Raw genomic sequence first — 25,869 nt, 5'->3', positions numbered from 1 at the left:
TTTCTGCAGCGTGTGTAAAAAAATATAATGAAGTAATTATCATAACTGAGGGGGGCGGGATAAGTCCGTGCATACAAAAATTGTTCCTCAATCGCACACCACAACCGATTTCCACAGTATTTACCACAAAAGCACTTGCTAAGCCTCTCATCTTATCGCATCAACACAGTTTCCAAGCACACTTCGTCTTCGAGTACATTGTGCTTCCCGGAAGCATCGGCAACAGCAGTCGATGAGGAAAAACCATCCTCTCTTGTATTTTCCCATACACATAGCTGGGTGGCCATAGCATCCACAGCACCATCGGATATCAGGTGTAGCTTAATCATCTTCTCCATAAGCCTCATCATCGCTGTCACCGGCTGTCTACTTGTGCGAAACATGCTCATTCCGCCAAGTACCTGGCTACTTCGGTGGGAGGGAGAGCTCAAGCGAGGTGCAGAGGAGCAGTTTAACCAAGACTGCCACTTCAAAATCCTTTGGGACGGTGAAAAATGTTGCTGTCAAGTGCCGAAAACCCGATCCGTGATTTCACGAAGAATTCCCTCGCCGCCGCACACCTTGCACACTCACGCTGGTGAAACTTATGGCTAGCGATTTGTAAACCCGACGGAAAGTGGAGTTTTCGCCCGGCTTAGCTTCGACACATTTTTCATTATTATTGAAATCCCGTCGCACGGCAATGTAGGTTAACAGATAACAGCGCATCCTCGGGAGAACGAAAACGAGCTCTGGTTTTCGATTTCTCACATGCCACTAGTTGCGATACAGTTCAAACAGGACTACACTATTTTTTTTTACCTCGAACTAACGTAGCAATTTCGAAATTAGAACCCACTATCCATAGGATTAAATCTGCTGGTATTTGCTTTGATTTTCCATCTCGCTTCCGACAGTTCGGAGGAGGAAAAAAAACACAGATCAAATGCTTCCATGGTTGTATTGACGATCCAACATTTTACATTAAACTCCGTCTAAACCGCTATATCCCGACATTAGAACCTGTCACTGTGTCTACCAATCAACGAGCGCAACGACGTGTACATATCTAAATGGGTATCGATTGATTATTCAAATATTGGCCAACATCCGCACCGCGCCTCGGAACACAAAACACTCTCTCTGTGTCGAGTCGCGCTGGAAGGCATCGCATATCAAAAGCTCACTCAGCAGCAGCAGCATCACGAGAGGCGGCGTTGTGTGGAAAAACAACCATTCGAACAACTCGGTGGCTCGGCACTCGAGAAGGGGATCCTGGCCGAGCGAGAGACAGAGACTTGGGCAAAAAATAAGCCTACAACACAGGCAGCCCGGCGCGAACAATTGTCGATGCTGGTTGGTTTGCTGTATAACAGGCACCAGCCTCCCTTCATCTCTGCCCCAGCGAGAGTGAACAAGAAAAAAAATGCTTTCACTCTCTCTATCTCTATTCCAACGCGCTCGATCGCGAGCGCTGTCTGTCAGTTCCTATTTGACAAACATGGGAATTTATAGGCTCGAAACATACGCACACGTCCTGGCCCTGCCCTGCTGCCGCCGCCGTGTCACTTCGGTGCCGATTCTATACCTCGCCAGCATCGAAGGCGAGAGGGCATCGAATCGACGTATGATTTCCTTCATTTGCATGCCGCGCCCGACTCTCCCACTCGTAGGAATGTTTATAAATAGTGCGACAGTGGCTGAGCGTAACATGCGTACCTTCAGCGGACTACGCACAAGGATGGAGCGGAGTTCGCGACTGGCGGTGTGAACCATTATGGGACCTCTCCGTTTCACCGATTTCAAGTGTGAAGCGTCTTCACCGAAATTCAGAATGTAGTGATCTTCAATTTCTTCAAATGTAATTATTTGTGAATATAAAGTTTCATATTTCTGGACTACACTGAGATTAGCATCTCAAGTGATTACTCCACCCAAACGTAAGGCAAGTGGTCAGTTCACAGCAAATCTATTGATAGTGAATATATTTTTTGAGGTTCCCTGTAATTTAACTGGAGCTCATTTCTGAATAATATCGAAGAAAAATAAACATAATAGCTTCTTCGTATGAGGCGAAGTATTTCAAGATTAAAATATGTGCCATCTGTCGGAATAAAGTAATAGTAAAATAAAAACCTTCCAAAACTCCATTCATAATTTTTACGACATGTGGTCGAGCGTTGTCGATCAGTGAAATGATTCTTTCATGTCTTTTAGCATATTGAAGGAATTTGACCTTCGATGTTCGGCTCAATTGTTCAACTAAAAAAATGGTACAGTTAATGCACTGTACCATTTTTTTTGTAGGCTGATTTTGCTGGGCTCGTAGCAGACTATTCTGAATTGATCCACTACATATGTTTCTAGCGGTTTCAGAGGAAATAGCTGTAGGATATGGCTCACATCACAATATTTCAGGGCTACGCTATGGACACTCATAGCTTGTATGTATTTTGTGTCGGTTAAGCTTTTATTGAATAATGAAAGGAATTAATGTAACACATTAACACAATTTCTGTCAAATACACCGAAAGACATCTTCCAAAAATATAACTTGAAAATATTTCCTTTATGTAATATATATATTTTTTTACAATTAATGTTTCGACTATTCGTTTAGTAACAGTTTGATCCATCCAACGGTATCATTTTCATTCAGCTGATTCTGAATCTAAATATACATGTATGGTTTACACTTTTCTACCAAAAAGTGGTTTCGATGGTTTTAACCTGGATGGTTTTAACCTGGGGGTTTTACATACATTTATTTGGAACCATTTTTTATTAACATTGAAAACACTTGGTAACACTATTTCAATTGTAGTTTATTTTAAAGTCTGCTTCATTTAATATTGGAACAAATTCTTTTGCTCATTGTGGCGCTCCTAGTGGACGGATTTGGAAACTTTTTTCACCCACGTGTCGGGAAATTCATTACCTTTCACCATGTATTTATGTCATAACACCAAACGATAGCATTTTGTAAACAACCGCCATGGAAGCCGAACGGAGAGATAAAATTGTGCACAGTTTTCTTGAAAATCCATTGTTGTCGGTATCTAAGCTAGCTAAACAGCTTAAAATGCCCAGAAATACCGTATGGCGTGTTATCAAGCAGTACAAGGAAACATTGACGACGGCTCGGAAGCCGCATTCGAAGCGTCGGAGTGGAACTGTGGACCGGAAACTGCGTGGAAAAGTCATCAAGGCCGTCAAGAGGAATCCCAATCTTTCAGACCGCGATTTGGCCAATAAGTTCCAGGCCGCTCACAGTACGGCGCGACGAATTCGTCTCCGGGAAGGAATAAGGTCATTCCGAGCCAGCAAACAGCCAAATCGGACGCTGAAGCAGAACAATGTGGTCAGAATCCGTGCTCGAAAGCTGTACGACCAAGTGCTGACCAAGTTCGACGGATGTATTCTGATGGACGATGAGACCTACGTGAAGGCGGACTTTGGGCAAATCCCAGGTCAACAATTTTATTTGGCGACGGCTCGGGGGGATGTACCTGCAAAATTTAAGTTCGTGTTTGCGGATAAATTCGCCCGCAAGTACATGATTTGGCAGGGGATATGCAGTTGTGGACAGAAAACCAAAGTCTTTCTCACTGACAAGACAATGACATCAGAAGTCTACAAAAAAGAGTGCCTACAGAAACGGATTCTGCCGTTTATTCGTGCCCACGACCGTCCAGTAATGTTTTGGCCGGACCTCGCAAGCTGCCATTACAGCAAAACGGTTATGGAATGGTACGCAACGAACGGGGTCAGCGTAATACCGAAGGACCTCAAACCCCCAAACTGCCCCCAGTTCCGGCCGATAGAGAAATACTGGGCAATCACGAAGCGGAGGCTTAAGGCAAAGGGAAAACTTGTTAGGAACATGACTCAAATTAAGAACTGGTGGAATCAAATCGCCAAAACGGTGGACGAAAAGGGTGTGCGCCGCCTAATGTGCCGTATTACGGGAAATGTACGTGAATTTCTGCGAAACAGCAATGAATAATTTTTAATAAAGAGTAAAGAAAATGCTACATTTGTATGAAAAACAAATTATGAATTCGTTAATAAATGACTGAACTACACGCAATTGTTTGTGTTCCAATATTAAATGAAGCAGACTTTATGACATTCCAATTGTGACAGAAGGTACGGCAAATTCTTCTTAGAATTTTTGAGGCGGTTGTTCTTTGCAATGCTATACTATAGTACTATAGTAGTGATTGAAACGAAAGCCCTTTTAATGATTCTACAAGGCAGTTTTGGAGTTCTGATATTGACTTCGCCGTATTATCAATTCAAATATATAGTCATATAAATTTCGTAGAAATTTCTATTGCAGGTATATAAATAGTAAAAGATTCCAAATACAGTGACTTCTCATTTTTATCACATTTCTTTTATATCACTTTTGATCACTCAATATGTTAGCTTATTAAATGGGCTGATAAGTCCTAGGATTTTTTTGAAAACAATCGTATTGTTGTGGACAAAGCCGTATTTATTCCTCAACATAGTTTCCTTCGAGGGCAATATACTTGGTATAAGGAGTTTCCAACATTTCGATTCTCTTTCTCTAGTACGAAACGTCTAAATTTTCGAAATAAGCCTCAGTTTCTGCGATGACTTCCTTATTGGATGTGGATCTCTTTCCCTGGAGCCACCACTTGAGGTTTGGGAACATATAGTAATGGCTGGTGAGCAGGTTCCCAAAAGTAATCGCTTTTATGGACGTATGCGACGGTGCGTTGTCGTGATGGTACATAACATTTTCTTCGCCACGTTGGGCCGTTTTTCCTTTATTTCGTCGTTCAGTTTGTCCAATAACGCTGCATAACACTCTCCGGTAATTGTTTTTCCCTTCTGGAGGTAATCGATGAAGATTATGCCATGCGCATCCCAAAAGACGGAGGCTCAACCTTCCCGAAAAACCTTTGGTCTTTTGGCCGGCTTTCATGGCATATCAGCCACTCTGCAGACTGCCTAATGTCCAAAATGTCGTGCGGAATGTATCCCACTCGTTCTTCTGAAATGCCCGCGGCCTCAGCTAACTCGCATAACTTCACTCTACGATCGTTCAATACGAGTCGATATACTTGTTTTACGATTTCTGGATTCGTAGTTTCGTTTGGCCTTCCAGAGCGAGGTGCATCTGTGGTGCATCTGCGGTGCTTGTACGGCCCATTTTAAATTCACTAAACCACCGATAAACTGTTGTTCTAGAAGGGGCAGAAGTGGCATAACATTTCGTCAATCACTACATTGATTGTTCAGGAGTTTTTTCCTATCAAAAAACAATGTTTGATCAAAATACGATATTCCTCTTTTCCCATTTTCTATACGAATGCTCAGGTAGTGACACTTAAACAATTTGTGATATGTGAACAAATAAACGAAATGTTATGAAACTTCACACATAAGCTGGTGACAGATGAACCTCTCGAAATGAATCTTGTACATTTTTAGTGGCGCCATCTGTTGAAAAATCCCGAGACCTCTCAGCTCATGTAGTATAACATTTTTTCTAAAGGAGGAAAGTACCAAGCAAAGAACTTTCTAGATAATGGAGGGACTAGAATTTGCTATCAGTATGAGAGACGAAGCACTCATTCATTCAGCATATATAATGTATTATGACGTGCTCCCGTGGCCGAGTGGTTAGCGTCACAACTAACATATTTTCACAATTTTTACTCGGACTTACTCAGACGCGATCATGTCAGAAGACACTTCTCTGTAAAAATAAGTATACTAAAAGTCTTCATTTCGAATTTTTTAAAATCCGCCATTTTGTGTTAATGTTAATTTTACAATTATTCTTCTACCGTAAGAATAAAAAGATAACATGAACCCATAATAACTTAATAAAAAATGTCGAACGCCGGAAAACCAATCAAAAGAGTTTTGAGACAAGTCTAAGAAATTTCAAACGAGACATTGAACGTCAATTGGGGAGACTTTGAACGAAAAACGCTTAAAAACTAGCGAATAAATAGACGAGATTGCTATCGAAGTAGTTATTGACTCGATTCATGGTAGGTACACTATTGATGACATATCTAAAACTGATTTCATGAAAATGGCTATATCTCAGTTGTTTCTAAACGGATTTTGACTCCTCAACTAGCTTGAAACTCGTATTTTTTTAGGTTTCTATGAATAAATTATATCTCACAAAACATACGATATACAATATATATAGTTTTTTTTTCAAATGATGATCTCCTATTTGCGTTCGCGCCAACGTTACGGCTTAATTGTTTTTAAGTGGATTCTTTTTCCCACTCAAACTCTTACAACCCGTTCGAAGGATCCATATCAAAAAGACTCCTTTGCAGAGCAACTATTTCACGCATTAAAAGAGTTAGATTCCCGGATTTTCAAACGGTTGAAAGAACTAAATTACAAAAAAAAACAAATTTTTCAAGAAATCACAATCCTAAATCGAGCTTCCGTCCGTGCCCTTCGACACATAGCCCCCTTGTGAGTAATAAAATATAGATTGAAAGATGTTATAGATTGATAAATAAAACCTACGCTGAGCCATATATGATACATTCAGGAAATTATATTTACAAATTTTTCGATGAGATAAAATTAAACAGCTGGCAGCAGCATCTCAAATAAAACTGAAACGTTATAAGTGTACAGACATTGGTCAATCTTTTTCTTCATTTTTCACATAAATTTATTACTCAAAAACTATAATATCTACAAAATTCTGGTGACAGGATGACATGTAAGAAATTGTTTAATTAAAATATAAAAAAATTAAAAAATGCCAAAACTTTTTTAAAGAAAGATTACACTGAAAATAAATATTTAGAAATTTAAAATTCATTTTTCTCGAAAACGTATTTTTCTAAATTCTCAAATATTTACGTTGATAGCCCTTACAAATTTCACCAAGTCATCCATACGCGTGATGATGATTACATCTCATTATACAATGAAGTTGGAAAATATTTTTTAGGTGAAGTAGAGTAAGTCAAGAATGTTAGATTAAAACGAGAAGAGCGCTAACCGCACTTTTGGCATATAAAAAGAGGCGCTCCTCCGCACTCAAACGCTCAATCAAGGCTGTAGACTGAAATCACTCAATCCGTTGAATCCGTATAATACGTAACGTTTCACTCCAAGTGACGCGGAGAACGACGATTTGAATGATTTTAGCAATATTTATGAATCTAGCGACGATTGGTATGCTATTCGTATGATTAATATGATTGAAAGGGAATCGAGATTATTGTGTCAATGTTATAATTATAGTCATGTACATAATCATTCATAATCATAATCATTTTTGAAAAAAGAGTAAAAATTACTTGCTCTTTTTGTAAGCATGTTGGTATTTAAGCATGTTAAGCATGTAAATAAGCATGTTGGTATTTAAATTGCCCTCATCGCGGAAGGTTATTCACCTTCTTTCTAATGAGAATTAACTGGGTTATATTTGAAGAACATTCGAAAATATAATAAATAACATTTAAAAAAATAAACTCATTGAAATGTAAGCTTTGCATTATAAAATTATCTAAACAGAATTGGAGTTATTCATTATTCAATAAAAAAAGAATAATTTCACTGAAAGTGCGCGGATATTTTCTAAATATGTCATTAATTGAATCGTTAAAAACAAATTTGAATTATAGATGGTTTCGTATGGCTTCAGAATAAATTCGCAATAAATACTTGTTCATCATCAGAAAACTTCTATAGACAAACCCAAAAAAAATGACAATAACTTCAACCCTTTCGAAAAACCTTTCGACTATGAGCGAACCATTTGAGCCAAATGTTTTTATTCTTCCTAACGCACTGAAAAGGATTCTACTTTTTTGTGCCCAGGTTACAGTTTTTATTCCTCCCCCAGGGCTTACATTCTGCTGCACAGCAGCGGACATCGATGTTTCGCAACATTTTTCATCTTTTCCACCACTTTTAGCTGCTGATGCTGCTACTGTTGGCAGCAAGGTATGTGACGAAAGTGCCGTCCCTCTATTGGCCATCCCGGCTGTACGGAACAGATCAATCATTATCGAATGCCTGAAAAGTGGGCACTGCTGTGCTGTGTGTTCCCGAGCGCTTCGGTTTCGGATACAATGGGGGAAGGACCATTGGGACAGGTTTTTTTTGTTTCGCTGTAGTTTTTGACATTTCCCACTGATATCGGGACTGTGTGGACTTTTGCTGTGTGTGTGTCCGCACGGGGGCTTCGTAAGCCGACTACTCGACTATTTGCGAATTGGATTTCGGTCGTAATTAATAGAAACGGGAGCGAGCGAGTTGTGGACTGAAACGAATTTGATGGGGGTGCTTTTCGGATTATTAGGCCGGCTAATTCCATAAACTTTTTTTCTCCGAAGCACAGCTGCAAAACTTTTCTCGCTGCTCAACGAAACGTTTCCGCCCGTTGTTCCGAATACCAACAAGTTCAATTACACACTTCTTTGCCAACCAGAAAAGCAATCATCTAATTTAATTTGTATTTTCTTTTTCCTCCCCATACAGGTAAGCAACAAAACAACGTCTGATGAACCAAACAGCTCTGATACGAAATTAAATTAAATACACACCGGAACACATTGTACCGAGTGGAAGTGTAAGCGAAAAAAAAAAAGTTAAAATCGGAAAAGAAGTGAATTACACAACACAGATAAGAAGCACAGAAGTAGGAAAGTTGGAGCGTCGTCCTCGGCGAAACAACAAGAAAAAAGCAGCGTCCAAGCGTCTAGTTGAAATAAGCTTTTTCCCGCGCCATTGGGGTGATTTTGAAGCTTCCGGCGGGCGTTGCGATTCTTCTCTATTCGATTAGCGTGTGGAGCGCGGGTAGTGCTCAAGTTTCATGAAGTGAGATTGTTCAAGATATAAGTGAAGCTAACTAACGGGAAAGGAACGAGAAAAAAGTGAACTATTTGTGTGAGTGTGTCTATTTTTTTCCGCCCATTTCGCCCACACACAGAAATCTTTCCACTAGCGTAATAACAGCAGCAGCAACAGAAACAGAAATGGACGAGAAAACTCTGGTAAGCCAATTAGATCTGCAAGGTTCCAAGTGTGGTCGTACTTTCAGAGATGAAGGAACGGGATTATAATAATTTCAATTTATATCTCATTAAAGAATTGCATCGCACCGCATGTGTTGTTGGGGTTATTAAGGGAAGAAAATGGGATTATGCTCAAGTGGACTATGCAAGAGGACTATGAAATTTCCTAGATGAGGGTCGAGTGTCGGAGGTTTCTGTAGCTCAACAAACTTTGCCGGAAGACCAAATGAATCTACCGAAAACGAATGATTTTTTGGTTCATCGAATTCCGGCCAACAAATGAAGAACACATCCAAAGTGTTGCGTAGAATTTTTATTAGATTCCTTCGCTGTTCCATTGGCAATCAAACACTCCCACATACACACGCCATTTAACGCTGCCTGATCAGCTTCCGACCGATATAAATTGATGGAGCGTTTGAACACACAGAGCGGAAGACGTACCAACAACCGGATCGGAAAGCAGTCTTGAATAATGAAACGTCTTCAACACGTTCCGATTGCTAGCTTTGGTAAGACAACCAGCAGAAGGCAAACACGAGCAAAACAAAGAATGCTCTCCATGTGCTGTAATTTTCCTCTAAGCTTTATCTTGCCAACAGCACGTTATTTATTTCCCCCCAACAAACCAACAGAAAGGCTCGGCCCCAACAATCAACTTAACCGACCGTGATGGGATTGTTTTGCTCAAATCAAAACGTCCGTTCTATTTTTGGCGCGGAACGGTAAACTTTTTCGGGGCTCGACTGATTCACTCGAGCGTAGGCGAACAGCAGCAGCAGCATAATACTTTTAACACCCATTCGTATCTAATTAAACAATTTATTCTTCTAAACTAATTCACAAACTAAAAATTGTTAAATAAGTCGGAATCTTCTCGCCTAATATCCCTGCAACTTTATTGGATCACATTTTACATCTTCTCACTCCCCCGAGCTTAACTCCTCTGGCTAAATGCTTTTCCATCGGTTAGGATGTCGAATTAATTCACACTTTCCTCCGTCGCTTTGAAATCCCTCCACCCTTCTCTGCGAGAAGTGTTGGAAATATCGTTCCCAGAAATTTAATCGGCACATCCGGTCGTATTTTGTGCGATTTGATGCTGCCGAAATGTTGTCGTTTTCCGAATAAAATTCGCCTGCCTGCCTCCGATACAACAATGGGCTAAATTATGCTCAGCTTTGGTAATACCGAGAATAGACACAAACATAAGCCACCCCCTCCCAATCCGCTGCTCGCCAAATCTTCTGCCAGAACGGGTTTAATCAATGCGAAATCTCTTTTGCCACTTTCCGCCAGATTGCCTTGATTAAATGTAAACGGTCTTCCAGAGCGGAACGATGTCGCGATGCCGTGAGGAAAGAAAAGTCACAATTGGCAGACAGTAAAAATCTTGGTTTCATCGGAAGATATGAGTAACATTGCTCGGAAAGTACCAATTTTGGAGAATAACACACACACACACACACGCATTCTGAAAACAAGATGCTCGATTTGCACCTTCTGGGATATACCCTCATCCCACCAAATAGGGTATGACATCGGTCGCAGCCGCCGGCGTCCCTATAAATATTCCTTTATGGGACTTTGCCGGTGCCAATTTGCTCCCTTTTAAAAATAATTTGGTATCACCGATAGCAGCAGCAGCCTCAGCCTTGAAGGAAGAAATTCGCGACTTGCAATGTCATCGGGGCTCTTATCTTGGCTCCCGATGCTCGGTAAATTTTCGCCCCTGGCTGTATTGTTGTTGATACTTGGTGGATGATTGCGTGCGTTCAACTTGCATATATACATACTCATAAAGGCCTGTCATTTCATGCTGACTGCTTCACTATCGCGTGTCGGGTGCCCGAAGGCGAATCATTGTTTCCTTCGACCATATCTACACTGGTGCATGAGAACGCGTTACTCTGGGTGGGTGACAGAATGACCAACTTAGTCCATTACACAAATTACAACTTTATCTACTTCGCCGTTTCTCGATAGCTCCAAGTTGACACAAATCTGGTTCCACCTATCGATGCATAGCGCCGGTTCATCAGCTCCCAGTGTCGGTTTCCAGAACCTTTTTTGCAATTTGTTTTTTCAAATCTTACGCTGCAATCAAAAATGTTCGATTGACAAGTTTTGAGACATGAGTTTTTGGCGTAGCACTACGTCTTTCATTTCTGTACTGAGGTGTAAGTTTAATATTCGAGTCCCGGCGAAGTTGTATGATATTCAGTTCATTCTAAAGCAGAAAAGGTACATGAGTGATGTTTCTTATTTATTGACTCAAAAACTTAAAAATTGCTTTGAAAGCAAACTATTGAAATCACACAACATGGGTACCGTTCTGAATCATATTTCGGACGCTTAAGACATATAATGCAGAAAACAGGTCTAAATTTTATGCACAGGTATTATTTGGTTGATATTTTTAATAAATTAGTACAATATACTTTTAAGCTTTAAGCAATATACTTTTTAACTTTGGCACATATTTGATTGAAAACATAAAAAAAATCATCGAATAAAATGCTTTTCAAATGAAGCGAATAAAAATCAAATTTCGGACAGATTGAATTCAAATTTCGGACACTTTATTTTGTAATTTTTTGAACGAAAATTACATTACACTTGATTATATTTTATAGTCAACTACGAAACACTTACCAAGCAATCACAGTAACCTGGTAACGATGATGAGAACTGATGAAACACGGGAGAAATTTAAATATTGATGAACGGGTAAATTCTACGTGCTCACGCTAAGCAAACGTCTAACACAAACGATAGTGAGTAGTGTTGGAAGATTTTTGCCGATTATGTTATAATCCAAATGTAGTTCTCAAATGAATTGATAGTGAAACCAAGGGATTACTCTGAAGAAGCAATCGTGATATTAATGTTATAGTTATATCATCAGTGCATTAAGCATATCAAGATATTAGAACAAAGTGTCCGAAATATGATCCAGAACGGTACCTGTTTGAAAATCCATCTCAGTCATGGTAAATGTTCGTCGACGACTGGCAGGAAAAGTACTGTGAGTATTATACTTGCCCTGGCCAACCTCAATTTCCGCTTTTTCGCGTCGGAAAGCATTCTCAGAATATGCAAGAAGCGAGCTGTTCGCGACCGACAGCGCGAAAGAGGAGCAGTTATCCAACAAAGTCTTTTCCCTTTCCGATCCCTATCCTTATTCCCATCCAAATCTATCCCTCTCATTCTAAATGCAGTGTTTGGTGTATGACGCATCCGCAACCAGCACAGTAGCCCGACGCGAACGCATACAAACAAATACGTGCATGAAGAAGATTCCTACCAATATACCTTTCATTCCAAATCCAAACGTTTACCGTGTTAGACCGCCAAAATAAATACCGTGTTTAGAGATTGTTCCAATGTGTTTTAACTCTCCAGTGCAAGCCACATCCAATGGTCTTCCTTAAGTACCATATTCCGTGTAATTTCGTGTATAAACCTGAGCTATCATCCAGGCTTCCTTCAGCCGAAGGAACCCGCCATTATCCTCAATGGTGTGATCCACCATTTTTTGGTCCTTCGAACCGGATTAGTGAACCACAGCCGTGGTAATTACAATGTGTTGGCTCAACCGAGCGCCCACTTCCGTTGCTCCCAGCAACTTGTGACTTGCAATCAACCGAGTGTTGTGTGTTTTTCCATGGCTTGTGTGGAGGAAAAAAGACGTTTCCAGTGTAGTGTTTCCCGAAAAATCCGTGTATCCCGTGAAAAGAAGAAACTAACCAACAAACGACGCCGTGTGTTAAGCGCCGTTCTGTAACGTGTCCGAACGTGCACGATCCTGAAATCGTGTATATACCATTGTGTGTGTTTTCAAGTGTTCTTTCTCTCCAATTCATATGATCTCATTGATGCAACACACACAAATGCAAGTAAATCCAAAAGAAGAAATGGCGGATGTAGAAAGACTGATTTATTTACGTGACAGTGCGAAGGCAAAAATAACGCGTATTCGAGGCGCAGTCTGTGGGGCGGTGAGTGAAATCGAAATTGATGCCGCAAGTTTGAGCGTTTATGCGAGAAATTCAAAACGTCATTTTGAAGAGTGTGTCGCCCTCCATCATCGAATATACGTTATGTGTCACGAAGATCATTTCAAAGAACATGATGAATGGTACCTTGATTTTGAGGCACACTATTACGAAACATGTGTCCTGGTCGAACGTATGATGCAAACGATGTGTCCGATCCCAGTTTCCATCCCCCAGCAAGTTGAATTTCCACCAATCGATCATCCCCGCATTATTGTTCAGCAGCAGCCATTAGCGGATCGCACATCTACAGATGAAGATGAGCCTGAGACTTTTTCGCGTTTTAATGCAGTGGCCTTTGACGATATACATTTTCCCACCGATTTTGAAGCAGATGCTAAGAATCTAACCGAAGTGTCAGTACTGAAGAACGATACCAGAAAGATGTGGAAAACATCTATTCCAGAAGCTGTGATTTTAACCTATGCCGATATCGTTGATGAAAGCTATGTCATCCCTGAATGCTATGAAAGTCCATCATGTGATTATGCCATTCAACCAACCTATGCAATAACGAAACCCAACAACGCGATGAAAGGTGCACATACCGAAATGTGTGCTATCAATGCCAAGCCATCCGGTGCCCTGTGTGTCGGTGCGCACCCCAACTATAAATTTGGAGTACTTAGTATGATATCCGTTCCTAAACGACAAGCCAAAATCCATGAGCTGAAAATATGTTACAACTACCTGCGTAAAGGACATCATAACAGCGATTGTAATTCATCCCGGAGCTGTCAACCGTGTCAATTTGTTTTCGCTGCATCCTTCCCCAAGACAGATGACGAAATGCGGAACATATTGAATGATTCCTGTCCACTACGAGAGGTTACCTGGAATTCCATTCCCCTCCATGTTCCAGTCATAGATACTGGGCAACTCGTGGTGATTTGTGCGATCCAATTCCGATTTAAGCCCGGGGGGAGTATGTTCGCGACCGACAGCGCGAAAGAGGAGCAGTTATCCAACAAAGTCTTTTCCCTTTCCGATCCCTATCCTTATTCCCATCCAAATCTATCCCTCTCATTCTAAATGCAGTGTTTGGTGTATGACGCATCCGCAACCAGCACAGTAGCCCGACGCGAACGCATACAAACAAATACGTGCATGAAGAAGATTCCTACCAATATACCTTTCATTCCAAATCCAAACGTTTACCGTGTTAGACCGCCAAAATAAATACCGTGTTTAGAGATTGTTCCAATGTGTTTTAACTCTCCAGTGCAAGCCACATCCAATGGTCTTCCTTAAGTACCATATTCCGTGTAATTTCGTGTATAAACCTGAGCTATCATCCAGGCTTCCTTCAGCCGAAGGAACCCGCCATTATCCTCAATGGTGTGATCCACCACGAGCATTGAACAGAGCTTCCACTAACGGGTAGAACGGCTACCGTTAGGTGGAAAGTGTTTGTGTTTGAATGAATAACACGTAAACACTGTTCATTTCATGCGTCATCAAAGGTAGACAGTGGTGGTTGTGGAACTAATTTAAAATCGCTTGTGGCGCTGCAGTGGATGTTTGGAATGCAAATTGGCAATAAGAACATAAATCTAATGTATTGCTCTTGCCAGAACAAGAATGAATTATATAGCAACCATCTTCGACTGCTTCTACGAATCCACGCATACCCTGGTGGCCTTGAAAAGGAATTTTCTACCAAAGAGTCTTTTCTAAAATTTAGATAATTCAAAAATGATATCCTAGGTAATAAAAAGCCAATTGATTTTTTTTGTAATTCTATTGCCGAATGAGAGTTTGTGATTGAAATGTGTTCGGACTTATTGATGTTGATGATGTTTTGAAGAATAGAGCCTTCAAATATTCTCAGTTCATTCGAGTCCAGCCTTGGAAAAGGTCTATTAGAAAAATAAACTAAGGGAAAGGTCATTCAGAAAACCTCGCTGTCGTTGCCGCCCCGTATCGAACTGAATGACCGGTGAATTATATATTGGTGACTTTTGTTTTCAATTGATACATTTCCATTTCAAGTGTTTTCCAACGGTGAATACTGCTGAATGCATATTTCAATGGAAAAGGATGATGATACTCTCAATGTCAACATAGTCGGAGCGTGAATGAATGTTGTATCTTCCACCCTTCCCTTACATATGCATCACGCTTCCAAGCAACGTGATTCTCTATATGGGAATGTAGTTGCTATGCCCATTGTCGCACCGCTCAGAGCATCATGTTGCATCGTAGCGCGACGCATATATAAGAGAAGGACGAGAGATACATCTCTTAGAGGCGAATGAACTGCAAAGTTTAAAGCCTCTTAAAAACAAAGAAAGAAGAAGAAGATACATCTATCAGAGACGAATGAACTCTCAGAGTTTAAAGTCTCTCTAATTCAATACCTTCCTTCCTTCCATACATCTATCACACCTCGATCAGCTTGATGTGTTCACGTTGAGAGTTTATTCGGAAATGTTGTTGCTATGTCCATTTTCGCGCCGCTCAAACTCTCAACACTCATCATGCTGGTCGGGGTTTGACTTAATGTTGTAACGAACGTGATGAATTATAGAGGTTTTAAACTTTTCAGATTAAGGTTGTAAGTTTCCTCCCTTCTCTTATATAGGCGTCGCACTACGATGCAACATGATGCTCTGAGCGGCACGAAAATGGGCATAGCAACTATATTCTCAGAAGCAATGTCATGTAAACACTCGAATTGAATGGAATGGAGGAATGCTGCTTGTTGCATTAGAAAGCATGTACGAGTAAAATCGACCTCTTTCATCGTTACATTGTTCTCTAGTATTTCTAGACCAGTAATTTCAGTTTCCACTATATGAGTCGTGGAGATCTTTTCGCTTAATTTGTGTATTCGGAATCAAAATCCATACATTAATTGAAGAAATATTTACGTTCAAAATCTTTCATTTTTTCCACCCGAAACTTTGAAATAGGAACCTATATTGAAAGGTTAGACGTTGTCCCACGTCAAAAAAAAATTGTTCAGAGATATCAAAATACTACATGTATATTCAACAAGTTTAGTGTTCCAGTGTCGCTATAGACAGCGAGCAATCAACAGTTCATGTTAGTGCTGAGAATTAACATTTACTTCCCGTTTCTTGACGTTGATGGTAATTTTTCATTCCCGATTTCCGTGGCCACGAATTTATTTCGTTATTATCCTGATATCAAGTGAACACGCTACCGCTTGATGTCGTAATTTAGATCCGGACGATTTAAATTTTCTTTAAAAACTCATTCGCGCATAGGTCGCTGAAGGTCATCAGGACTTTAGACCAGCAATTTCATGAAAAAGGTCAGGTACGATGATTCACGATTGGTTTTCCAATGATATTGTCTTATAAAAGTTGTACCTTGCCGCTATGTTTAGTGATCTTTTTTGACGGTTTGGCTTAGAAAGCACAGAAAAATGCAGTACAAATATACGAATGAAATTGATTTTTTCATTACTCGTCAATATGAACTAAAGCTTGAATCGTTTATTATTTGGACGTAAAAAACGGATCCAATTCGGGACTATGTTAATGAAATATTGAATACTGAAAATTAAAATAATTTATTAAAGGAAAAATAGCGAAAATAAATATTTCGACCACTAAATAATCAGCCCTATTCTGTATTCCGACGGATTTCCATTTCGTTCGAAACCGTAATTTCGTTCGAGTTATAATTTCGCATTTGCTATTTCGAACGTTCTGCCCATTTAATGTTTTAAGAGAAAAAGATCGAATGAAATGCAAAAACAACTCGAACGGAATACAGAATGGAATTTTATCAAGTCGTTCGAAATATTTCGAATCGATCGAAATACAAAATAGGGGTGAATATTTTGGATGCTCTGATAATTAGCCTGAGCGGCCATTTTGTTTTACCTTCTCTTCAGCTCTGTTTCATTCTGAGACAACTTTCAAACTTCTGTTTGACAATTGCTCAATATTTCCACCCCGTTGCCTCGATACCACTGTAGTAATTCTTCGGTTTAGTTGTCACATCAGGCCAAAGATTCACAGGCCCATTGCGAGCTTTAATGTACGGAAGAATACGTTTTTTCAGACACTGCTGCTTGTACATTTTGAAATCCATAGCCTTGTTTGTCACGAAATCCTGTTTTTGTCCACAGCTGCTTTCTTACGAATTTATCGGAAAAAATAAATTTGAACTTGCTAGGCACATCACCTCGACCAGTTATTTTATAGAACTTTTGTCCGGGAAGCTGTCCCTAATCCATCTTCGCGTACGTTTCGTCGTCCATGCATCCTTCGTACTTCGTAAGAACCACATTTTACAACTTCCGGGAAGTGGGTGTTTTCAAATTCCATCAAGTGTAACTTATTTGAAACGAAATGAATCGTGACAAACTTTTCAGCACAGGAAGGGGATTTTTTCAAAACAAACTGCTGTCAAAATATTTGAGATCCGACTAGGAGCGCTGCACCAAAATAAGCAGTACGTACAGATTTTCAATGACTCGAGCTTTATCTATGGACTGGGAATTCGTAATGAACAGCACAAAGGTTAATTTTTTAACGATTGGTAGCAAATCGCCAGAATCCATTTACAGCGAAAAGAGTTGTGAATGTTAGACTAGTTGCTGAAACTAGTCGATCCCGACCTCTCAATCATAAAACACACGCACTGTGAGCATGTTTGACATGCAATCCAGTCAAGGCTTCTTCGAACTGAGCCACAATCGAAACAGACTAGAGTGTTGTGTCCAATACAGGATTGCATTGTTGGCGTAGGACCTCTAAATTATTTTATTCAATTCGCTTGTTCATCACATCAGATATAATTTTGGAATGAAACGATCTTTTGTAGAATTTTTACGTATTTTTATTCTCGGACTATTAGCCAATTGCTAACGATCACAAACAACTGCTAGACAAAAACTCTGATACAAAAAAAAACACACACAATTAAATATACAAACATATACGAAAACAATTAGAAGATCACCCTATAGCGGCCTCGATTTCTAATCTCGTTTCAACCTGCTGGCAGAGGCGAGACTAGAATGAAAATCGCACGATCAGTTTTTGCCGATTGAACGTTTCACTGAATAACTCATGTTCACATATGATGATCTTGCAGAAGTCATTTCCCCCAGTGGCATTCGTTTGCTGTTACATTCTACGAATCATGACGCGAACGGGAATGAGAGAACTCTGCTCTGGATATCGGAGACTGTATATAATCGAGTCCGCCCTGTATGTTGTGCTTGAGATGATTTCAAATGATAGCATGGTAGCAAAAAGTTCCGACATGTAGCTAAAACCACAGTACACTGAAGTCGCTTTTTACGCGGGTTTTTATGCGGTTTTAGGAATCTACGCGGTTTTTCTACGCGGACTTCGGAATTTATGCGGTTTTATTTACGCGCAGTATCAACCGCGTAAAAAGCGACTTCAGTGTAAACAGATTTTATGCGCTAGTTGATGTGACTTTTTACGAAAAAAGTTTGTATTGTATCACTGTAGTTGAGAAATAACAGGGGGGAAATAGATAGCATGATCTTAGGGAGAACTTTTTTATGCGTTCTCTATCTACCACACGAATTTTTTTTTTCAAATTGTGTAGCGAAAAATAATTTTTGTTAAGTTTAGATGGTGATGTTTAGCACATTTTTCTATTCGATTTTTTTTTGTGCAGTTTAATATATAATATATTTATTTTTATATGTTTACTCCAACAACAAATGCAAATAGCCGGATAATCATATCAGTTTTCAATCTGAACTTGAGCAAATGAAGAACACCGAACAAATCTTTAAGAATTACCTAGTCAATCAAAATCCGTTCGCAGCAAAAAATAGTTATTAACCCTTTGCGGTCGTATTAAATTTTGATATGGGTGTTATATCGAACGTAATTAAATTCCCTTGAAAGAGCATATATCACTGCATGTATTATGTAGAATTACGAAAGCTAAACAAGATCTGTTTATTTCTTGTGAATTTTAAATATGCATTTACTGAACAATGTGTTTTTATATAACACCTAGCTGACCCGGCGAACGTTGTTCTGCCAAATAAATTATGTCTAGTGAATATTTTGGTGATTGATTAAACAATAACTTATATATTGTAAGTATGTTTTAATGGTTTTACATTCGTTGATGAAGATCAAACGAATATGTGGCGATAGGAGCTATGGCATACAGAGGAATTGAGCGGAATTCCAGAGGAATTCCACGATTTCGACTCAAATTTATTCGATCTATAGAAATGTGGCAACCTTGCCTTGATGAAAAATAGAAGTTGCGGAGCAATTTACTCTCTATCAGATCAGCAGACCGACAGCAATTTTGCATTGTTAACATTTGAATGAAGATTATTACTTCATGCTATTTCAGTACTTAGATGACATAGTTCTGACCCAGCTCAACTTTTTATTCTATATTTTTTTAACCACATTTCCGCTAAAACTTTATCAAGATTATAAAAACATTATCAGACACAATTTTCGTACACAACTTTTACCCACTTGTAAAAAAAGTGTTACTGTGTTACATACAAAACACATTTGAAAAGGGCAATATCAAAGGCTGTGTCGGCATGGCTTTTGATAGCTTCTCGCAGGTGAACTCATTCGTTCTCATGCCGCTTCTGTCGATTGTGTCGTAGGAATCGCAGTCGTTCGCCCCCTACCTTCGCGTACATGCCGACCATGAATTGTTGGCCCAGCTCACGACATCGTAGAATGACATTTCCCTAGTCGCGTTGAATCATCGTTCGATGATGAAAATCCATCGAGCTCTCTTGTTTGTTTCGTCTGTTGTAACTACATATTCATAAATATTGATTCGAATCATTGAATCAATCCAGCTGATAATTTACCTAGATTGATGACAATAGCGTGATTTACATTTTGATATCCGGGTATGTGTGATCTGATCATGCCTAACAAACGTTTTGTACATAATTCCATTAAAATCGGTGAGCCGCTTCGGAGGAGTTCGGCCACGAACATCGTGACACGTGAATATAGAGATAATATTTTATAATTCTCCTTCGTGTATATCACACGAGACTAACCTACAAGTCTGACGAACCAGCCTACCGCTGGAATTCTCTCGAATAGAGGCGATGAGCCCAAGTCATTCCACCAACGTTAGTACAAATTCAATATAATTAATATAATAATAAACACTGAATATCGTTATCCATAGAATTCATAGAAGTACCATATCAGCCCGTGAGCAGGTTCACCACACATTAGGATTCGTTAAGAAAATGTCTAAATTGATACATGACTGAATAAAGTATAAGATTAGTACGATTCCTTGCACTGGGTGCTGAGAGCAGACAAGCGACCGCAAAGATTTAATGTTAAAACTATAACTTCTCACCAAACGTGGAAAATTTTCTGATTTGGCATCCTTACTGAAAGATGTAGTTCTGCGTCAAAAATAAGAATGAAAATAACGCATTTTGTCACAACAACAGTTCTTTGTATACCATAAAACCAAAAAGTTTCCGGAATCACAGCTCCCGGAATCACTACCAAATGACTTGAAACCCCGCGCGATGAAGTCTCTGGGAGCACTTTAATCAATGTAGTAATGATAATAATGTTCTGCGAATTTGACAATTATTCTGAGTGAGCAAGCTAACATTCTCTACCTCCCAGGATATCATGTTCGGGGGGTGTAACAAAGAAAAACAACCCGGGAAAAACGCCTCGACACAAAGGCAACAAGAATATGGCGTCAAATCATAACCAAAAAAAAATGACAACAATAGCGGCAAAAAGCGACAGCATCAGTAGCAGCATGTACAATATTGAATTAGCCATCATCATCATCTTCAGCAGCAGCAGCAGCAGCAGCAGAAGCAGCACTAGCATCATCTTCGTTACTACTATCAGGGCAAACTTTTCTAATTATGAAACCATATCGGGGACGAGTCAACGATACCTCCTCATCGCAACCATTTCATCCGAACTTGTGAGTCCAAAGGGCGGGGGAGAGATTTTCGACTATCACACAAAGAGCGGATAGGAAGTGGAAGTGGAGCAGAACAGAACTGAACAGAGGGAAAAAACACGGTGTAGGAAAACATTATTACCAAGTGTCGCTTGGTTTATTTGACAAAGAAACTTTAATAACTAAAGTATTGCAAAAGTCGCGCTCGGTGTGTGCCATTTCTCGTGTAACAGAAGCGAAAAGTCAATATTGAATGGAAGTCATCAGACGCAGCAGGATGTTGTCGTCTCGAGGCGGAAGTTAAAATTAAATGGCTGTACAGAACTGTCAGCTTTTGCCAAACACCAACAGCATGTACGGATTCACTTCCAGTGTGTCTAAGCGTTAAAGTGGTATCGTTGCGGCTGCTGAAGAATCGAATCCCCGGAAGTATTTCCTCTCTAATCAAACATATTATTCTAAAGAGATATTTATACCGTGCTCAAACCACGAACGGTTCCCTCAAGGTATGCGAGAAAGCCACTTCAGCGAATGTAGATTTACTCGTAGACTCTGTACACACATAAGCTCCAGTGCACTTCCCGTCTCGGGTGGCACTTTTTCAAGATTTTCCAGTAATAGTGAGAAAGAAGAGGCACTCTTTTCACGGAGCTGCCTCGACGCGGTAGCGAAGGTATTTTTCGACTCTTTTTAGCATACATGAATATCAAGCATCACCCATAACCATCCGTGTTTATCGTGCAACTATGTCGTGAAAAATAGAGGATTCCATCGTCCTGTGTGTGTGGGTGTGTGATCAAGTGTGTAGCGTGAGTGGATGACAAGAGCCAAGTACCGCATATACCAGCCACCGGTTTATCAGGTAGGCAATAAATTATTCAAACGTTGTGTGCTCACTTCTCTTCGGTTTCGAGACAGTATTTATCATTTTTCGCTTCTTTATTTCGGTCGGCCATGGTGGCATTTATTTCCGCTTTCTTGGGGGCTCTTCCGAGCGTCGGTCTTGAGTCGAGCAGCAGAAAGAAACGACTCTCGCAATACGGTTCGACACAGCACCGTGTCTCCGAACAGTCGCCGAGCAGACTGCAACAAAAAAAAAAAGATTAAATGAAAAATTGGTATGGCGCGGTTGCTAGAGACCCGGAGGCCGCATTCCCCAAACAAAACTCTTTCCGAGCTCGCTGTGAGGCTCAAGGTGACGAGCTCGGAAGACTGTGTCCCATCCGCTCATCCCCATCCGACTGCCCTTATAGTTCTCCAGAACTGAGTGACTGACTGAAATGTGAGATAACCGAGTGATAAATTGCATACAATTTCCACATCTCAGCTTTTCGGGGTGACTTTTGCACCGAAATTATTCGGTGTTGCGACAAGCCACAAGGGAGGGGCCAAATGCCGCCGCCACTGCGGGACTTGCCTCAGAATCACAGGAAAAGGTCGTTTATGTGTTCCGCCGGCAGGGTATAAATGGATTGTTCTTTGTCTGTCTCATTCCGCCTCGGATGGGTGTTTGGCTTTGTTTTGATGTTGTGGAATTGAATAATATCCGATGGTGGATGTTTTCTCTTGTGGCACTTTTGAAGTGAGAGATGCCATTAGGGTGACAGAGTTCTTTTTTGCTTCAGTCTCGGAATGAGATTCACAGCTTTTGGTTTCATTTGTTGGCACAGTTGACACTTCTTGTTTCAGGTTGTTCTATAAACATTCACTTCCCTAAACTCAAACGCATTCTGTCGAAAAGTGTCGGGAATTGATCATAAAAAAATGTTCATCCATATTTATCGCTCCCTAAGCGACCTCTTCCCAATACACGTATGCCAACGGATAATCCAATCATCGCAGAATACTACCAAGAATCGATTTCGATTCCTGACTAGAATCTTATATCTTCGATTGAAAACAGGTGCCTCAAAATGGTACTTAGCAGGGTCCGAAATCTTCGAAGATGAAAAATGAAAATCGACCCACGTACACAATCTAATCTTAACGTCCATATAAATTGGAACGAAAACTTGATGGTGAAAAAAAACATACAGAAAAACGGGGTTATATCAACATAATTCACAAATTTGCCAGAGTTTTTGAACACAACACTGCACGCTATTTATATGTGTGAGTAATTTTCGTGTACGATACAAAAAAAAAACTAGCCCACATGTAGTATATGTCAAACCACGTTGAACTCAAACATCGATACGTGTATACGTGATACATGAGACTGAGAAACGAATTCATTTTGGGGGAAGTTCCTTCAATATGCGATAAAGTCCGTTTGACGAGGAAAAATTCAATGAGATAGTCATGTCGTAGAGTGAGAAAGCAACTAAACGCCCGAATGACTGTTGAGTCATGTTGACGGAGAAACTGCTGGTAGAAGCCAAAAATCATTTCCAACTGAATGCGAAGGCGAATTTCTTCATAGTCCCCTGACTATCATCAGTTGAATATGATTTTGCGGACCCCCTTAGAGTATAATGAAGAAAGAAAAAGCCCCTTAGAGAGGGGGGAGGAGTGTATTCACCATAGAAACGTTTTGTGCCCCGTAAAACCTTCACATGCCAATTTTGGCTCCATTTGCTTGATTAGTTTTCGAGTTATGCAGAAATTTGGAATTCAATTTTTCGAATTTTCCGACATTCCTTCAAAGTTTTCCGATTTTTCTCTCCACTATATTGATCTACGGGAAGAGACGAATACAACAAAATACAGGAGGCTAAAATCGGACCATCCCTTCTTCGGGTTTACCTTACCAACAGATTTAGCCTTACATTTTTATTTATATAGATTATCTGTAATGAAGGTTTCCCTAAGCTCCTCGATTTTGTAGGTACAGCGAGTACGAAAGTACCCGCAGCTTTCATATATTTGCAATGCCGATTCTCCCAGACACATGTGTTTTGAAGTGCGTGTTAGGGAAATACATTCATTCTGTTATACATGTACAGCCATTCCATGCCCAACCGATATAACGGTTCTCAGATTTTCGTGAAAAGTGGTAATTTTGTTCTTTACCGCAAAACATTAGACCCGTTTTTTTTAATTTTTTCGTTAGGGTGACCATTTCCATTTTAGGGTGGTTCGAAAAATCTTTTTTTTTCCATTTTTCCCAAAAATGTCTCTGTTTTTTTAATTCATAACTTTTGAACCACTGAACCGTTTTAGATGATCGACATATCAAATTGAAGCCAATGACAATTGAAGCTAGCCTCTTATTAAAAAATATTGAACCAGCGAAAAAATTGGATTTTGTTTTCGTAATAATTGATTGTAGTCGTTTTTTGCTGTTCTCATGGGTTTGGACTAGAGGGCGCTATTTTTTCATATATTTTCTTGAAAGTTGAGGATTTTTTACATAACATATCTCTATATCAGATATGCTCTTGATTTCGTTTTTAAAATGTGAATGGTTCGAAAAGACAATTTTTTCACCTTTTTTCCATATTTATATGTGAGTAATTTTCGTGTACGATACTGGACCGATTCAGATGATAGACCATTCAAACTGAAGCTCATAAGTTAGTTTTTTTTGAAAAATATTACTTTTGAGGAAAAATTTTGATTTTCGTTTTTGTAATTATTGATTGAGTCAGTTTTTCATAGTTTTCGCGGTTAAAAATAGAGGGCGCTATATTTTTTAAATATTTTTTCTGACGTTCTTTCACATAACTTTTCTCGATATCAGAGATGCTATTTTTTTCGTTTTTGAGACATGATTTTTCAAATTTAACATGTTTTAAGTTTTCGTTGAATATTCCTATGTGACTAGACTAGACCTATGCGACTGGAATCCAGTCTTCCCACACGTGTGCTATTTAAGGTTCACTTATTGGCTTCAATTGAATATGTCGATCATCTAAATCGCTTGAATAGTGCAAATGTTATGAATTTTTGCAACAAGTTAGTTTTGGATAAAAGAAGAAAAACGATTTTTGGACCACTCTAAAATGGAAATGGTCACCCTAACAAAAAAATACGGGTCTAATATTTTGTAATAAAGAACAAAACCAACATTTTTCATGGAAATCTGAGAACCACTAGGGGAGATGGGGGTAAGACGGACATGTTAAGGAAAACTTCAATTGTATCTTTGCAAACTCATGTTTTCCAAAACTTAAAAGCAGTTTCTTACAGTTCAATATACTGGTTTTCGAAATAATTTGCCAACTGTTTTATAAAAATGTGTTTTTTCATGTTTTTTACTGAAATTAAAAAAGCTGAATAGTAGAACATTTTAATTGATGCGGGTATAATGAACATGTGGTGGGGGGAATATGGACAGGTCAATAATATACGAAGCGAAGAAGTTTATCGCTCGCGAGAGGAATAATTTCGGTCTCTCTCAGTGTTGGTGCGTCCATTAACTGAAATAGAACAAAAAGAGAAAGCGATAGAAAAAAGAGTTCTCGCGTAACTTTTGAAAAGGTCCTATGTAACAAATGTAAGCAAATCGAGTTAATGGATGCACGTTATTAGTTTTCAATCATTGAATGCATTACAAAAACAATCGTTCACGTATCTATCTTCTTCATCATTTTATCGCAGATACAAAAAATATTCAATGTACAGATTCGGATTTTAAGCACCCGGCTGTTACTTCGGACGCCACTTTCCTCCGACGCCCGAAACGTCCGAAGTAACAAAGCAGTCAAAACAAGACGAAGTCGTACTTCGGTCGTTTTGAGTATTTGTTTCTTACAGGTGTTGTTATCGATTTCAGTGAAATTAAACGAGTGATAACAATTATAATCTGTCTTTAGAACGAAATGCTGATATTTGGATTGTTGTTTATTAGTTAGTTTCAAATTCTTATCGTGCAACGTAATATGTCCAATGTGCAAACACGGGCAGTCAAAACGTCCAATGTAACATTTTTCGCT

The 25,869-nt window shown here is 39.5% G+C and overlaps 1 protein-coding gene across 27 annotated transcripts in view; it reads left to right on the top strand.

Moving 5' to 3' along the window:
• The window catches only part of LOC129764935 (protein muscleblind), a 799,891-nt gene that overhangs the window by 559,350 nt on the left and 214,672 nt on the right, over window positions 1–25,869 (top strand). For 2 of the 27 annotated variants that reach the window (XM_055764597.1, XM_055764593.1), the window contains exon 2: window positions 8,491–9,005. The exons of the other annotated variants lie outside the window; for them this stretch is intronic. Coding sequence is in view for 1 of the 2 variants with exons in the window: in XM_055764593.1 (XP_055620568.1) it covers window positions 8,988–9,005 (18 nt within the window). In the remaining variant the exon portion in view is untranslated. The remainder of the gene's footprint in view (window positions 1–8,490; window positions 9,006–25,869) is intronic. 27 annotated transcript variants of the gene reach the window in all.

Source organism: Toxorhynchites rutilus, chromosome 2 (assembly GCF_029784135.1).
Source record: "Toxorhynchites rutilus septentrionalis strain SRP chromosome 2, ASM2978413v1, whole genome shotgun sequence".
Lineage (NCBI taxonomy): Eukaryota > Metazoa > Arthropoda > Insecta > Diptera > Culicidae > Toxorhynchites > Toxorhynchites rutilus.
This window is presented reverse-complemented; position numbering and strand designations above follow the sequence as displayed.